At 54.5% G+C, this 17,410-nt stretch overlaps 2 protein-coding genes across 3 annotated transcripts; both read left to right on the top strand.

The window, feature by feature from the left end:
* Positions 1–2,395: 2,395 nt before the first annotated feature.
* Positions 2,396–7,709, top strand: GPD1 (glycerol-3-phosphate dehydrogenase 1). Of its 2 annotated transcripts, none has more exons than XM_075551713.1 (8): positions 2,396–2,505; positions 3,001–3,178; positions 4,299–4,370; positions 4,821–4,959; positions 5,057–5,169; positions 5,771–6,004; positions 6,168–6,274; positions 7,424–7,709. In XM_075551713.1, the coding sequence occupies exons 1-8, from the start codon at positions 2,465–2,467 to the stop codon at positions 7,518–7,520; spliced, it is 981 nt and encodes a 326-aa protein (XP_075407828.1). In that variant the 5' UTR covers positions 2,396–2,464; the 3' UTR covers positions 7,521–7,709. The 2 variants fall into 2 exon arrangements, with proteins under 2 accessions (XP_075407828.1, XP_075407827.1); XM_075551712.1 differs by having other exon boundaries at positions 4,230–4,370.
* A 2,261-nt stretch (positions 7,710–9,970) lies between these two features.
* COX14 (cytochrome c oxidase assembly factor COX14) lies at positions 9,971–16,357 on the top strand. The gene is made up of 2 exons (XM_075551706.1): positions 9,971–10,274; positions 15,952–16,357. The coding sequence occupies exon 2, from the start codon at positions 15,961–15,963 to the stop codon at positions 16,132–16,134; it is 174 nt and encodes a 57-aa protein (XP_075407821.1). The 5' UTR covers positions 9,971–10,274; positions 15,952–15,960; the 3' UTR covers positions 16,135–16,357.
* Positions 16,358–17,410: the final 1,053 nt, after the last annotated feature.

Genomic DNA, 17,410 nt, shown 5'->3' with positions numbered 1-17,410 from the left:
GCAGGCTCTCACCCTGCGAGGTTGCTCCTGCAGTGCTACTGGGCTGAGCAAGCCAGGTGCCTTCACTGCACCTGTGAGGCCTGCCCCACTGCCCAGGTTAAGCAGGCATCTGACAGCTCTCTCCTGGGTTCCCTGAGGGCACAGAGGCCCTTGGCAGCAGCTTGCCAGGGCTTGGAGAACCCTAGGTTTGCTTTCAAGTGTGCCAGCCCCTCATTGCGAGAGACTGGAAGCCTTGCTTGGGAGCAGTGGCTCCCAGCAGCAGAAGCACGACCCGTTTCCAGTGTACTGTCTACCTGCTGCTCCTTTGCAGCGTACCCAAGAAGGGCATCTGAGCACACACAATATGTGCGCAGGCACATTTCCGCCATTCAGTGATTTTGCCTCCAGGGATGGGAACAAGCAGGAATTGCCTGTAGCGTGTGATAAAGCCACCATTCCCAATCCAGAACTCGGGACTTGATCGGGGTTGGGGAGGGAGGTGGGTTGATCACTTGGAAGTGGAGAAAATGGGTGTTGAAGGGCATTGGAATTGCATTGGGTTTAACCCAGGCTAATCACACAGGTAATGAATGGCTGATGAGCCGTGAGGAATCTCAAACAAATGTACAGTTTGCTCTTGGGAAAAGAGCCCCGCTGGGACAATGCTCTGACTGGCCCATGTGGAGTCTGCATTCCCTTTACTTCTGACATCCATGAGCAAAGCCTTTGTCTCCCCCGAAAACTAACAGTGGGACAAAGTGGGAAGCGCATTCCGCCAGAACAAGGGGTTACTGTATGCATAAACATTCTCTGTGCGGGGGCAGCAGCATCCTTCCTAGTTGCCTGCCATCAGGACTCCAGCTGGCAGCCTGGCACAAGTACCATTCCCTCTAAACCAGTGCTGTAAGGACTCGGGGAGGCAGGCTCTATGTGGATGTAACTGCCCACTACTGGTTTCTCTTCTTAGGTGAAGACCCTGGCCACGGAAGGAGAATATGGTAGGCTTTTCCTGGGCAGTCCCTGGAACTTAGGAAACCTCTCCTGCCTTGACCTCCTGCCCACTTCCCTCACCCAGTGGTTGCGCACACAACTCCCTCTCCCCTAGTGCTGACTGCTGTTAGGCCAGCCACAGCCCAGGAGAGCAGGAACGCCCACTCAGCAGCCAGCCAAGCCAGGAGGGCAGAGCGTGAGCAGTGCACAGTGGTGCCTGCCCTCTAGGCCAAGGTGCACTCGCAGCTGCAGTGGGGCCTCCTGCCCTGTTCTCCATGTGAACCTAGAAACCAGCAGGTGGCTGGGGCAGGGGAAACCTCAGTTACAGCACCCTGAGGCCACCTGCCTGGGTACTCATGGTTATATGGCTATGTCTGTCTTCCCCACCACCCCCTGTGAGCCCACCCCCCAGAGAAACTGCTGTCTCAGGTCTTGCCGCCCACCTCCCTTTTTCTGGCTTCTACAAACTAGCCAACAAGCCTGAGGGAGGCCCTGCAGCAGGAAAGGAATGTTGGTGTTAATGGCTTCTAAGGTTTGGCCATTTCCATTCCTATCTTCTTTAATTAAGCACCCCCATCCCAAAACACACCCAAGTAAGTCAATTCTGACTCATAGGGACCCTGCAGACAGAGAACTGCCCTGGTGGGTTTCTGAGCTGGTAACTACAGGAGTTGACATCTTCATCTTAACCTCCAGTGCAGCTACCAGGTTCAAACTGCTGACGTGCTTGGCAGTCCAATGAATAAACCACTACACCCCCCTAGGGCTCCTAGCCTTGAGCTCAGAGACTGCCACAGGAGAACTGTGGGCCACTTGGCTTCAGAGCCTTCCAACTTGAGCCTCCCACCTCCCTGGAGTCACTCAGGATCATTTGAAGTGGAGAGGCAGGCCCATTGTTGAGTCCCTGAACTGACTACTGGGGGACAGGTGAACTTGTCCAAGATGTCCTTGTCTCTTGGGGATCCTGGAGCCTCTTAGCTTGACCTTTATCTCATCTCATCTTTCAACGTGGGCGCTGCAGGGGAGCCAGTGAGGTTGTCCCCCTCACTGTCCTGCATGGGGGTTGTGCCTACCACTGGGGAAGAAAAAGCACTCCCATGTCTGCTGCCTGGCACAGTATAACGTATTCATGTTGGGGACAGCAGGGAGTGTGGAGCAATAATCAGTCACATTTCTTATCTGGGCTATTTCTTGGCAGACCCCAAAATGAGACCAGGAGGCAAGTGGGGAGGGGTGAGCTGGGCAGCACTGTTCCCCTTCCCCTTCCTGAGGCTTGGAGCTCAGGAAGGAATGTCCTCAGCGCCATTCCTGGTCCCTACCTGCCCCTATCCCCCTTTTCTCCCCTTTCTCTGCTTCCCTCTCACTGGGCACCCGACTCTCCGCCCACTCGAGGGTGGGGCTTGGCTGCACCCACGTGTGGCAGAGTTAAAGGCTCCTCTCAGCACAGGGAGCTGGTGAGTGTGGCACCCAGCCGGCTGGGGAGAGAAGCGGCACCATGGCTGGCAAGAAAGTCTGCATTGTGGGCTCTGGCAACTGGTAAGCTGAGCCCAAGCCGTTGCTTTGCCAGGCTCCAGAGCAGAGGGTGGGCTCCGGCAGGCAGGGGGCTTAGGGAAGGAAGGAGGTGGAGTGGGCAGTACTGTCTACCCTTGCAGCTTCCTGCTCCGAGCTTATCAACACCCGCCACCCCCCACCCCCCAAGGCAGCCAGTGTCCCAACCCCCGCTGGCTCTGGCTGGGCAGCTGCACCTGTTCTCCAGAGCTCTCCCTGCCTGGAAAGCTGCTTGGGCTGGGGGCACCGGGAGGGGGGGGTGCGGGACGGGGTGTCTGGAAGGGTCAGGCCCCCTACTCTAGGAGCAGGCAGACAGACTGAGGCCAGGTCACAGGGGGCACTCTGACGGGGGTGGGGGTGGACAAAGAAGGCAGAAAGAAATAATCTGATGAGCTGTCTGAGATCCTAAGCCGTTCACCCACCATTCCCTCCCTGGACGCCCCCTTTCACTACACTATCACACCCCACCCCCCATCACCATAGGGGCTCCGCCATCGCCAAGATTGTGGGTAGCAATGCTGCTCAGCTGGCACGCTTTGACCCCCGGGTGACTATGTGGGTGTTTGAGGAAGACATCGGGGGCAGGAAGCTGACGGAGATCATCAACACGCAGCACGAGAATGTCAGATATCTGCCTGGGCACAAGCTGCCCCCCAATGTGGTAAGCCCCGCACCCTGAGTGAGTGAGCAGAGAGCAAGCGAGGGAGGGAGGAGCGAGCTAGGGGAAGGGAAGGCCAGGCAGTTGGGGCACAGTTCTTACTCACCACCCGCTGCCTCCTGCTATGGGCTGGCTCAGGTGAGAGTCGCCCGCTGTGAGCCCCTTCTCAGGAGGGCTGCCCCAGGCTGAGTGCCTCAGTACAGTTGCCCGGTGGCTCCCTGGGCCTCTCTGGGACTGAGGACCTGTATGCACTTCCCTCCCTCCTCACAGGGGTGGGTTACTCAATTAGCAAGAAGAGGCGCTGCCTTGGCTCCCTCCTGAGAAGAGGTCTGACAGTAGCAAGGTGCAGCGGCCGCTGGCAGAGAAGGCAGGCCAGACTTAGAGGTGGTATCTCAAGTTAACGTGACTTAGAAAAGGAGAAATTGTTCACTGCAGATTAGTGAACCCAAGTAAGCCTGTGCTTCCCGTGCTCATTAGACCCCCAAGGAGGGAAGGGAAGAAAGATGCGGGAGCTGGTCTCCATGGCAACCAAAGATAGGTTCTGGGGCTCCCAGACTCTGGGTCCGCCCATGACTGTCCACCTTGGGCGAGAATCCAGTTACTCATTCACCCGGTTATCAGCAGGTCTGGAGACCGATTCTTGGACTTCGGGTCTTTAGTCAAATCCATGAGGCTCTCTAACCACCTGGAAAGGGGGAGCAGGGGAGAGAGCAGGAAGATCCAAGGTTCCCTGCTCCCAGTCGGGGCCCCTGGGGAGCAGGGAGGCACAATCTTACTTGGCCTTTCTCTGCTGCCAAGCCAGGGCCTCCTTTGGCCTCTGTCACTGTCTCCCAGCCAAGGGCCAGGAGGGACCTTCGGAAGGTTCCAGGAGCCCAGGACAGCTGGAGCTGAGATGAGCTGTGGTTGGGGGGAAGGGAGTTGTACAGTCCGGCCTGCCATTTCCAAATTCAGTCCCCACCCGCCCTTTCTTTCCTTCTCTGCTCCCCCTACTCTTGGGCTCCCAGATTTCCCAAATGGCTCGGGCCCACCCATGAGCACTCGGTCACCCCCACAGGTGGCCATTCCAGATGTGGCCCATGCTGCAGCGGACGCCGACATCTTGATTTTTGTGGTGCCCCATCAGTTCATCATCAAGATCTGTGACCAGCTCAAGGGCCACCTGAAGGCAAATGCCATTGGCATATCTCTTATTAAGGTGCTAGCAAGACCTTCACGTTGCTGGGGGAGGTATGGGAGCAAAACGAGAGCCAAGTGTGTTCACAGAAGAGTTGGCTTGGAGACTTGAGCAAGCCGACTGAGGTTGGGGTCTGCTGGACAGAGAGGAGGCTGGCTAGGTGTTGATGAGAGGTTGGTTTGCAGGCAGGGAAGCGTGGGGGCGGGGGGGGGGGTAGGGTTAGTTGGAGACCAGTGACCACCAAGATGACTGCTCGGCTGGGGCTCTCAGAAGGGGAGTTAAGGCTACATGGAAGGGGAGTTTTCAGGTGAATTCACTTCCCATCCTCCCAGCGAGCTTTAGCAGGGGTGGGATGGGCCAGATCCTCTGGGCACAGGGGCACAGGCGTTACTAGAAGGGGCAGGATGTCTGGGCGGGAAGCCTTCACATGGGTATAAAGGGCCCCTGGCCTGAACTCCATCCCGTGCTCAGGGGGTAGACGAGGGCCCCGACGGGCTGAAGCTCATCTCAGAAGTGATTGGAGAGCGCCTTGGCATCCCCATGAGTGTGCTGATGGGGGCCAACATCGCCAGCGAGGTGGCCGATGAGAAGTTCTGTGAGACGACCATTGGTGAGAGCCCCTCCCCACCAGTGCCCCCAGGAAAGGGCACTGGAGGTCCTGCCGTGGGCAGATACAGAAAGAACAGCCGGCGTCCTCCCCATTCTAGGCTGCAAGGACCCTGCCCAGGGACAGCTTCTGAAAGAGCTGATGCAGACGCCCAATTTCCGCATCACTGTGGTACAAGAGGTGGACACTGTGGAGATCTGTGGAGCCTTAAAGGTGAGAGGGGCCCAGAAGAAGTCACTGGTGGGGAAAGGGGCCCCAAAAGGGCCAACCCCCAAGGCTGCCAGTGCTCCAGACATCCACTCTCAGGCAGTGATTCAGTTGCTCCCTGTACCCAGCAGGTCCCACATGCATAAGGAAGGACAAAATAGCAAGGCCAGGGTCATCCAGGCCTGCCAACTATCACCATCAGGAACTTTCATTCCTTTGCCCTCTAGCCCTTTGTGTGTCACCTGACCCGAGCCCCCAGGCTACTGAAATCAAGATGTCCAGGACATCCAAACAGTGCCGTGGCAGGGGCTATGGAGCCTGGGCACTCCTTCAAGCTGCAGCCATCCAGGCATGAATGGCAGGGTCAGCTGGAGAGAAGTGTGGTTTTGTCTAAACATCCTCACGGATGGAGTGTGGGGCAGGACTGGGCGCCCGGAGGCACCAACACAGGCTTACACAAGCAGGGACAGCAGGTTGGAAAACCAAGTGGTGACAATCGCTTAGGGACCCATATTGCGCCCTTCACTTCTTGGGCAGATGACCCCTAGCTGTGGTGAGGCTCCACATGCCAAGGAGTCTTCTCACCCACAACTTCTACCCCCGAAAGAATATCGTGGCCGTGGGGGCTGGCTTCTGCGACGGACTGGGCTTTGGCGACAACACCAAGGCTGCGGTGATCCGCCTGGGGCTCATGGAGATGATCGCCTTCTCCAAGCTCTTCTGCAGCGGCCCCGTGTCCTCGGCCACCTTCCTGGAGAGCTGCGGAGTGGCCGACCTCATCACCACCTGCTACGGCGGGCGGAATCGCAAGGTGGCTGAGGCCTTCGCCCGGACAGGAAAGGTGCGGGCCTGCTCAGGGTAGAGGGGCCAGGGTTACCCCTCCTGAGCACCAATGGTGAAACCACCTGGACATTCTCACCCCTTTGTTCCTCCCAAAGACCCCACCAACCAGACACTCCACCTCCTACTGACGACCCCACCCCCTGCCCCCATATTCTCTACAGTCCATCGAGCAACTGGAGAAAGAAATGCTGAATGGGCAGAAGCTGCAGGGGCCCCAGACCGCCCAGGAGCTGCACAGCATCCTCCAGCACAAGGGCCTGGTGGACAAGTAGGTGTCTCCCGCAGCCCCGGAGCCCTCCACAGGCTGTGAAGCAGGAACTGTCACCTGGACAAATAGTGCAGCCAAGAGGCCAGAATACCGAGAGTCTGTGACATGTCCGTTGTCCCCTCAGGGGCACAAGTCCCCTAGATTAGAGCCTTCTGAACAGCACTCACTTGAGCGCTCTTCCCAGGGCAGCGTGTGGCCCCTCTGCACAGCTTCCCCCTCTGCCTGTCCTTCCCTCTGGGTCCTCCGGGTGGGGGTGGGGGGGTGGGCAGGGAGGAGGCTCAGTGCTGGGTCCGGCCTTAAACTCAGCTCATTAGGACGTGTCCCTCGTAGCCCAGCCCTAGGCAGCCTCCTCCTGGAGGCGCATGCTGGGTGTTGAAGTGTGAGGACCATGCGCTTTTTCAGGGGACACAGAAAGTGGAGTGACTGGGTTATGGGAGCTGAGTTCTGTGGGTGTGGAGCAGAACGCTAGGTGAGCAGAGTATCAAACCAGGCTCATGAGGGCAGCTGGTGGCCAGTCAGGGGAACCCATTGGCATTGAAAGGCCTCCCTTGGGGCAAACTACTGGGTGGTGCCACTGAACCTGTGGGTAGCAGGCTGGTTCTGAATCTGAGATGTCACCAGAGCTCCCAGTCAGGGGCACAGCCTGGGCACAGGGGTGGGGAGGAAGGGGCTCGCAGTCACTGAGCACCTTCATGGACAGGATTCTATCTTCCCCACTCCTGTCATTCTGTGGGCCCTGGAGTAGTGGATGACAGTGAGAACACCCCACACCCACGGCCATCGCCTCAGTGCCAGTTCATAGCACCCCTGTGGGACAGGGTGGAGCTGCACCCATGGGTTTCTGAGACCAACTTTACAGGGGCAGAATGCCTGGTGGCGTAACCACTATGCCACCAGGGCTCCTGAGGCACAGAGAGGTATGCCAAAATCTTTATCCCCACAGACTCATGCAGTCAGACAGGGTGCACAGAGAGTAGCAACCAACCCTGAGGCCCAGCCTCCAGTCCTCAGCCAGTGGGAACTGGGAGCTAGAGTGAGGGGGGTGCGGGGAATAGCTGGAAATGGGGTGGACCAGGAGTGTGTTTGGCAGGGAAGGGACGGACAGGGAGTGGTGAGGTTAAGCTGAATGTATCTCTCCCCCGATTCTAGATTCCCCCTGTTCACGGCTGTGTACAAGGTGTGCTATGAGGGCCAGCCAGTAGCTGAATTCATCCGCTGCCTGCAGAATCATCCAGAACACATATGAGGTGGGGCCGGGGCCCAGGCCAGGATGCTGCTTTTCCCCAGTACAGACAGACAGAAGCTGTGGCACTTGGATCTCCAGGACCCCCCATGAAGCTGCCTCTGCTTGGCTTTTCACTGGGGCCCAGCTACTCACCCTGAGATCCTGAACCCCAAGAAGCCTGCAGCCTCCACATGCCACATCTTGGCCAGAAAGGGAGTGCCCTGTTTCTCCTCGGGTCGGGCTTTCTCCCCCATCCTCGGAGAGAGATACAACTGAGGCCCATGGCTGCCTGGGGGTGGGGGTGGGGTGGGGGGCAGGGCAAGGGCTGCCTGCTGCTGCCTCGCACAGACCGGAAAGCCTGCCCCTAAGCCCAGTGACCTGGCTCAAGAAGTCCCTCAGCCACAGGAGGGGTGAGGCCAGGGCTACCAGGGTGGGTCTGGGCTTTGCAGCTGACACAGGCCCCTTTGGCTTTGACCTCTGCCAGGCCTCACACAGCATAATAGATTTCAGTGTTTGTTAACAAAATACAAAGATCTCAAACAATCCCCTTCTAGAGCTTCTCCTAGCAACATCTGCGTCCTCAGAAACCTCTGGCCACCCCCTCTCCCTCCGGGCTGCCCTGGCACCACAGTGACTGCTAGGCTGGCATCTCTGGCCCCGGGCTTGCCATACTCCCCAGAGACTTCCTGGTTCCCACTTCTTTGCCAGCTCCTCCCCCCGTGTGACCTTTCCCTGGCCCTCCCCCTCTGCACCCTCTTTGGGGAGCAGGAACTTGATCTGCTGACAGAGCTACACCTTTTCATAGTAGGCTCCGCTGGCTCACTCGCTCACCCGGCTCCCTGTGACCTTTGTCTGTGCCCAGCCTCCCTTCTCAGGAGCTTCCAGGGGTCCCTCCTACTGTCACCTACCTCCCTGGGGACACCCCTAACTCTATGCCTATCCTCCCCTAAACCCTGAACCTCTTTCTCAGCTGGGTTCAGGGCAGCGGGGAGACCAAACCAGCATCTGATATCTGGAGGCCACCAGGACAGAGTGGCCCAGAGGCTGCACAGGGGCCAGGAAAGAAGTGGGGAACCTGACATTCCAAGGCATGATCGCCTCTGTCCAGTGAGGGCCTTCTCATGAGATACTTCCCCCCAGGAGCTGGGGGTGGGGGGGCTGCAGGGGGAAGGAGAAAAGAAAGCCACCTCATCCCTGGGGGCAGGGAAGCAAGACAGCAAGGGAGGAGAGGCATGTGCTTGGCACTGGCCTTCCTCCGGGCGAAGAGGGAATGTCATAGGTCAGAAGCCTGGGCCCCTGACTAAAAATAATCCCCGAAGTCTTAGAGGTCCTGCCACAGCCAGCAGAGGGTCTCAACTTCCTATGTGACAGCACTTGGCACACTGTGGCCCTTTCCTGACAGCATCATGTTAGCCCTCCCCTTTGCCCAGCCCCTGGCCTGTAGATTTTGTCTTGCAAGTGGAAGGCAGCAAGGAGCATGAGGGGCATGGCCACTGCCCCTAGGCCTCACTGGGCCCCGGTCAGGCACTGAAACCAGAGCAGCCTCCCCCAAAGGACCAGTTGGGCCCACAAAGCCCAGCTCTTTGCCCATCGCTGGAAACTCCATTGTCTGCGTCTGCTCACTCCAGAGCTAACTGTGAATGGCGGCCTACATGTCCACCTAATAAAACGTGGTTTTTCCAGAAACGAGGGGAGCTTCGTGCATGTGGTCATGTACCGCTGGCGGTACTGCGTGTTTGCCGAACTCACACCCCAGAGCATTAATATTTTGGGGGAAGTTAAAAAAAAGAAATCCACTTTGATAACTACTGCCATTCTTGAACCTCTTACTCCCAACCTCACCCCTCCGCAGACCCCAGACTTCCTAAACACAATCCCTACAAGTCAGGGTAGAACTGCCCCTTCGGGTATCCGCGGCTAGTGAATTTGAACCGCTGACCTTGTGGTTAGCAGCCCAACCTGTAGCCCCACACCCAGCAGGACTCCCAAATCTGGCGCATCCTCTGCGATTCTGGTTTCACGGTATGTTCAGACTCCTACCTGAACTCAGAGCGAACACGGACTACGGGGGAGAGGGCAGCTCCAGGCGCTAGGGGGCGCGCGGTCCACCTGAGAGAGTGAGTCCGAAGAACTCTACCCAGCTACCAGAGACGTCACAGGCTGAGGAGAGAGGGCAGCTCCAGGCGCTAGGGGGCGCGCGGTCCACTTCGGAGGGTGACTCCGAGAAATTCTACCCAGCTACTAGAGACGTCACCGCGTCGCAAGCTGGGGATTGGTTGGTACTCTCTAACTTAGAGCGAAAGATCAAATCTACCAAGAGGAGTCTTAAAAGTTCTGGTCCACAACCTGGCTCACGAAAGCCCCTCTCTCAAAAGAGAATAACTACAACTCCCAGAATTCAACGGCTTCTCAGAGAAACTTGCGTGAAGCTGCGCAGTAAAGAGGGCTGTTCCGGAAGCCGGAAGTGTCCAGGAGGCAACCAGCCGGTGGAGCCGCAGTCGTGGGTTCCCGCCTTAGTGGGCGGGCTTGTGGCTGTCCTCGGCGTGTGGTTGTTTCTCCCGGTAGGAACCGAATCCTAGAGGGCCGGCGGGGCAGGTGGGACGAAGAAAGGCCCGCTTTCCGCACCAATAGCGAGGGCTCAGGACTGTCCCGGGCCGCTGCCCGCCCGTCTCTGGTTCCGGCGCTGCGTTCGGTCACCGCAGGAAGCTACGCAGAGGAACAGGGATCCGCGCCCTGCGGAGGCCTCGGCTGGACTGCGGGAGTTGCAGCGTGCAGGTACGCCCCTGCAAGGGCCGGGCCTTCTCTCGCCGGTGCGCGTGCCCACTCGGGCCAGTCTTGGTTTACGACGCCCAATCTTTAGGCCCCGGTGTCCTTGAGGTCCCGGGCGGATCGTGCGAGGGCCTCGCGGTGCCCGACCCTCCTCCTAGCCGGCGCAGCGCTGATTGTGGGAAACCCTGACTCCGCCCTGGGACTTGACTTAACCTCTCTGCCTTGCCGTCCGCGCGCCGGGCTCTCCCGACACCGTCCCTGCTTATCGCCTCCTCTTCCATTCTTTTGCTGCGGTCTTCAACGTTTGGATCGCTCCCCTCCTCCCTCCTTGCTGGTGTAAATCTTGCTCCAACATTTTAAAAGGACACCCCCCCCACCCCCAATCCCCAGTCATATATCGGGTCCGGTGACCTGGAGCGATTGAGCCCAGCCAGTCATTACTCTAGATGAAAACCAAGAAAGAGCAAAGCCATTTATCCAGGAATTCGACCAACGGATCATCCTTTAGGGTGCGTGACAGAATACACACAAAAAAGAACTTCCTAACTCATTGTCTTTCCAAGTGTCCTCTTATCAGTCTATACAATAACCAGGAGAAGCAGGTCTATTTCAAAATTGAACCCCAATGGCAAGATATTTGGAGCAGGGAGCAAAATTAATTACACTTAAACATCAAAAGGACTGCAGCCATGCTCACAACCTTTCTGCCAGCTTTTCTTGGGCTCCTGGGGCTGGGGTGGGGCTCTAATCTGAACGTTTTTCCTGCTTCTTGGTTCTTCTGTCACCTGTCTTTGGCCCTGATTTTTGGCCCAGCTGTTCTCTTGGTACAGTTGCTAAGGATTCCCCTGCTAGCACAAGTCGCTGCTTGGGAGAAAGATGTAGCAGTCGTCCATAGGATTTACAGCTGTGGAAATCCTGTGGGGCAGCCCTGCACCTTCCTATAGGGTCACTATGAGTTGGAACAAACAAGTTTGGTTTTTATTTTGCGTATCTCCATCAAATCTTACCCTCTTTTGGTCTGAAGCGACAGCCCTCCCAGCAGTCCTCATAACACCATACAGTGTGAAGGATGGAGGGAAAGGATAGGGTACATCTAGCCAAAGTGGTTCCACTTGATGGAAGCTTTCCAGAGAAGACCCTGGTCCTTGAGGTCCTCCTGTAGTTAGTTAGCTGCCATCGAGTTGGCCGTCACTGACCCAGCCAACCTGCACCCTTCGCCCAACAGCACTCAGTGCTGCCCAGACCTCCATCGGCTGCGTGATGGTTACAGACCCGACATTGTGATCCTTAGGGGTTCACTGGCTGAGTTTCAGAAGTAGATCACCAGGCCTTCCTTCCTACTCTTAGTTTACTTTAGAAGCTCTAGTGAAACCTGTTTGCATGATAGCAACACACAAGACCACTGACAGGTGAGTGGTGCCAGGGGTCAAACCTGGGGCTTCCCTTAAAAAGCAGAAGCGGAAGATTCTCCCTGGAACTTCCTTATGGTAAACCAAACCCACCGCCACCAAGTCGGATCTGACTCATGTACTTCAGGGTCAGGGAAAGAAAAAACTACACAAGCTTGGGAGGTTCCATCTCTGCAGAATCTCTAGTAATACCCCCCCCCCCCGATGTCTCTCCAAAATCTGTAGTCCAGCTCTCCCCCACAGCACACTCAACTCTGTGTTTTAATCAAACTTGACATTTTAAAAAATTTATGTAGTTGGCATTGTTTCTTCTGTTGGGTAGCTGCCTTGGATAATCCCCAAATCCCGTAGTCCAGTTTGGTGAAGCTGCTATCCTTTGCACACTGACCGAAACGTGCCATCTGGTGCGTATTGGGGCCCTGTTTCCTGATCAGACCGTGTGGTTTGCACCCACACAGCAGGAGCAGGAACCCTGGCTAAATTCGCGGGTGGCACCCATAGAGCTGCTGGTGACCCAACTTGCCTTCAGAGTGTCTGAGGCAAAGGGAAAGAGGAACTCCGTGCTTATTGAGAAACTGGATGTTCCTTAGGTGCGAATGTTCTGCCAACCTCAAAAGTTACTTTCATTTCCAAGATTAATCTTTCTATTCAGACTTTTAATTTCATCTTTTCTTTGGCCAACTTGGGTTTTGGTTCATCCTTCAACCCCACTGCGTTTTTTAATCTTCAACTTACCTCCCTCCTGATAAGAATAAAAATTTCCTCTCATAAAGCAAACCCAAACTAGCGTTTACTTGATCTTGTTACCTTCCCAACAAACCAAACTCATCGCCATGCCATTGGATCTACTCTGATGTAGAACTGCCGCTGTGGGTTTCTGAGACTGTGACTCTTGACAGACATATCAAGCCTCATCTTTCTCCTGCAGAGCAGTTAATAGGCACCAACTGCTGACCTCATGGTGAGCAACCGGCTGAGTGAGCACTACACCACGCCACCCGGGCACCGCCTTTTCAAGATGCTAGCCAATGAGCGATTCTTACCTCTCGGGATTGGGGTTAGGATCCTTTTAATAATGTCTCTTTGTATCCTAGATAAATGCATGGGCACGCACTTAGAAGGCAGGGGTTGGGAGACGTAGGCACGGAGGATTCTAGGCCTGTTGGTGCCCTGTGTGAAAACGTACACTCTCGATGCTTAGGTTACCAGTTCCACTGCAGTGCATGAAGCTAACTTCGACCCTGCTTACCACCAACTTAGTGGCCCATCCCTCCTAGTTGTCTCGTCTTCATGGCACTTCACTCTGGTCCTCAACTTCTACTCTGGCCCATCACATCCAAAAGATACAGCGCACTTCCATTCGTGGGGGTAACTTGGTAACAGTGGTTGAGTTACATCTAAGGAAGGGGAAGTAGTTCAAGGAAAAACTTCACTCCCCAACCCCGATAGTTTCTGGGAATTCCCCACCTATCTGCTTTCCCTGTTTCCATTTTCAAACTGTTCCTTTGCCTCTATGATCCCAATCTCTAGCCTCATCCTTCTCCCGAGCTCTGGCCAGGTTTGCATTTCCAGCCAATAGATAGACAGACCCCAGCACACCAGTGTTGTGTTCAGCGTCTTCATTTTGACCTGTCCAAAAGCCAGCTCATGATCTTCCAACCGACACGGCCCCTCCACAGCAGCACACGGGAGGGTCTTATTGCTCCTAGCAGGAGCAGTTTCTGAATTGGTTACTTTTGATAGTGTTTCCAGTTCTGCCCTACCAAGACTCATCCACTCAGCTGATGGATCCTATTCTACTCCCAAATTAATGTCTGTATCTGTCTTCTCTGCTCCTGCCTTCCTGTGGTCCATGCTTTGTGAGTTTTTGTCAACCTGAAAGTAGGAGAAGCTATCTTCTACAGGATAGATGAGAGACCAAAACAAAGGTAGCGAAGTTCTGGACATTAATTTTTTTTTTTTAAAACAACCAAAAAGAACCCACTGTGGAGCCAGTTTCAATTCTTAGTGATTTTGTAGGACAGAGTAGAGCTGCTCCTCAAGGGTTCTGAGACTAAACTCTGCAGGAGCAGATGGCCTCGTCTTCATTTTGAGGAGAGGCCGGTGGATTTGAACCACTGACCTTGCCATTAGCCCACTGTGTGGGCCACTGCCCCATGAGGGCTCCCTTGTGTTATTCCATATCCTGCCACTCGTCCAGTCCCGCTGCACCTTCCTGTTTATGGGCTGCTTGGTGAGTGCTCCGGCCCTCTTCCTTGAGCTCCCAGAAGAAGTGGTCCAGTGACTACGTAGCCTCTGATCAGACTCATGTAATGGGGAGGAGCAGGGCCGAGCCAGCTGGAGGCTGCACATCTCTTCCCGGCTGCTCTGATCGAGCACCTGCTTCCTTTGCTATCCAGTGTACGGCTTTGGGGCCTGTCAGAGCCCAGGTGGCCTGAACATAGCCCTTTCGCTGACCTTATTTATTGTCCCTCCCTGCAGTCACTCGGAATGATAATTGTCCGGGGAAGCCAGCCCCTAACACATCATTACAGGTCCGGTAGGCGCAATTGCACAGCGATAATAAGTAAAGATCATAGTAAAGTTATAGAGAGCATGAGAGAGAGAAGACAAGTATTGAAATAAATGGAGTCAGACACGATTCATGGTAGCATGCTCACCTCAGCCCCACTCAATGGTCCACGTGGAGGGAGAGAGAGAGATTTAATGCTAGCCCAGGCTTTTTATATTCTCTGGGGACATGCAAGCCCCCTAATTATAGGTGAGGACATACGTCACTGGAAGGGGCTGTCCTATGGGTAATACAGTAATGAGAGGGGGTGGTCTAGGGACATACACGCAATAGGAAGGGGAGGGATTGGGGTATACATGTGACAAGATGAGCAGATCCTAGGTTTAGGATGGCGGCTTAACTTTGACCTATTCCCTAGATCTCAATAGGAACCATAATCAATAGGGTGTAAACCCCACCTACAGGAACCAACTAGATGACTGCAGGCGTCCTGTCCATGGTCCTTAACAGCAGGGAGTGGGGCCCCCTGCAGTCTGGCAACTGATCGCCCTCTGGGAGGATGCCTGCGAGCATCTGACCTCCCTCCACATATAATTCTCAGAAGCTGTGCTTCCATGCAACTTGGGGCTCACACTGCAGGGGTGGCACCAATGCACTGTTCAGCCTCTGGGCCCTACTCTGTGGCAGGCTGGCACCCTTTATCTGGCCTTTGCCCCCCCCCTCCCAATTCAACCCTTGAGGAGCTTTTTTTTCACATCCCTGGCATGTCAGGACTCATCAGTCAGTAATTTCATTTCAGTCCCCTTACAGACAGGACCTAAGAGCACATCTGGAGTCTCAACTCGGGAAGTGAGGGATGCCCATGCCAACCGCCCTCTCATCCCCTAGCTCGGATGAGCCAAGGCCAGTTACAATGATGCTCACTTACCCCGTGAGACTGTAAGCTAACCATTAGCAGGGGTCTAGTAATAAGTGTCTTTTTTAGCCCTGGGCTCAGGTTCTTGATGTTAAATCTGGAATTTAGTATTAATAGTATGATTAATTATAATTATATAAGTCACATCATTAAATTAATTGAGATTATAATTATGGAACAATTAGAATAAGTTGAAAATTGGTTATGTTATGATTGAAATAATAGAAAGTACTGTTGGCATGACTTCAAGCTTATTAGGGCTTGAACAGATGTTTGAGGGCTAGCCCAGGAACCTAACCCCACAGGAATGAGATGGTTTTTATGGGAAAGTAAATTGGGTGTTGCCTGGAAGGTTCCACCTTGGTCCTTCCAGCAAGAGTAATCCACCACCGCTGCTTAATCCAAGGAGGCTTCGTGGCACTAAAGGACTTGGCTGCCAACCAAAAGGTCAGTGGTTCAAACCCAGCAGCCGCTCTGAGAGAAAGATGTGGCCGCAGTCTGGGTCCATGAAAATTATAGCCTGGGAAGCCGTATGGGGCCGTGCTCCGAGGTCCTGGTGGCTGGCTAGGCGTGGGAGTGGACGTGGCAGTACACATCGTGCTGCTGACGGGCCTTTCATATCCTCTGTATCAGTCATTTTTTGTCCACAGACACAGAAGGCCAGTGTTGGTGGCCAGATGCACCTGGGTTCCCCCTTGAGTCCCCGACTGGCGTCTCCCTCCCGTGCGTCAGTCTTGAGTGCAGACATCCTAAGCACAGTGCAGAAGTTTGGCAATGAGTTTATGGGGAAGTGGGCCAGGCACGGAAGACTTTATCCTTGGGGCTGAATCTGATCTCTCTCTGTAGGGGACAGAGATGCCAACTGGCAAACAGCTAGCCGACTTCGGCTACAAGACCTTCTCCGCTTCCATGATGCTCCTCACCGTGTATGGGGGCTACCTGTGCAGTGTCCGAGCCTACCACTATTTGCAGAAGCGCAGTTCCCGGCGCCAGGCTGCAGAAGAACAGAAGACCTCGGGAGTCCTATAGAGATGGGGGGCTCTCTCCCGAGGTTGAGACGCCTGAGGTATGCTGCGGAAAGAGCCTGCCTGCAACCAGTCCCAAGTTAAGACGAGGGCCGCGATGGTTTTCCAACACTGCTGAAAGCAAACCGCCCGGGCTTTCTCTGCTGCTGCCGGCTTGTGAAGGCTGTCTGATCACTGCAGGACTGTGGGAGGGAGGTGAATCTGCAGACATTAAACATGTTCTCATGCCTGTGTCTTGGTGTTTTTGTGAGAACTTGGAATTTGGATCTATATATTTCTACCCCTTTTGATCTGAATTCTATTACAGGATCTGATCAAAATGTTCAGGATTGGGAAACCAGCACCATCTAGTTTGATTTCATGGCAAAGAAGGTATTTGTTGATGGAAACCATGAACATCAGGTACATTAAAAAAAAATCATTTCATGGGGGCTCTTGCAATTCTTATCACAATCCATGCATCCATCTACTGTGTCAAGCACATTTGTACATCTGTTGCCCTCATCATTCTCAAAACACTTGCTTTCTACTTGAGCCCTTGGTATCAACTCATTTTCCCCCTCCCTCATGAACCCTTGATAATTTATCAATTATTTTGTCATGTCTTACATTGTCCGACGTCTCCCTTCACCCACTTTTCCATTGTCCATCCCCCAGGGAAAAGGATTATATGTAGATCCTTGTGATTGGTTACCCCTTTCTACCTCACCTTCCCTCTAACCCTCCCGGTATCACCACCCTCACCACTGGTCCTGAAGGGATCATCTGTCCTGGATTCCTTGTTCCCAGTTCCTATCTGTGTCAGTGTACATCCTCTGGTCTAGCTGGATTTGTAAGGCAGAATTGGGATCATGATGGGGGGTGAGATGGGGAAGGAGGCATTTAAGAACTAGAGGAAGGTTGTATGTTTCTCTTCTAGGTGGTTTTTAATGTTTCCGTATACAGAAGTAAGTACATAATGTGGTGGGTGCATTCTCTTGTCTCCCTTCTATTTAGAGGCCACAAACCCAGGAAAGAAGCACTAAAGAAAGGCCTGGGATGCCACGGTTCTCCCAGGATGACCTTCAGGGCCAGGGAAGACCTTTAGTGCCAGGGCCACAGCGCATCCTGGGAAATCTGTTGGAGGGAGGGGAGAGTGGAGGAAGACAAACGGACAACCAAGAGCCACAACAAAGAAGCAAGACCATTATAATTGGACGACAATCATGTGATTGCCAAAAAAGTTTCACATTAAAAAAAAAGTAACTTTTTTAGAGCAGGGCAGAGCAATCATTTGCGTA

The sequence above is a fragment of the Tenrec ecaudatus genome, chromosome 6 (genome assembly GCF_050624435.1).
Source record: "Tenrec ecaudatus isolate mTenEca1 chromosome 6, mTenEca1.hap1, whole genome shotgun sequence".
NCBI classification, from domain to species: Eukaryota; Metazoa; Chordata; class Mammalia; order Afrosoricida; family Tenrecidae; genus Tenrec; species Tenrec ecaudatus.
This window is presented reverse-complemented; position numbering and strand designations above follow the sequence as displayed.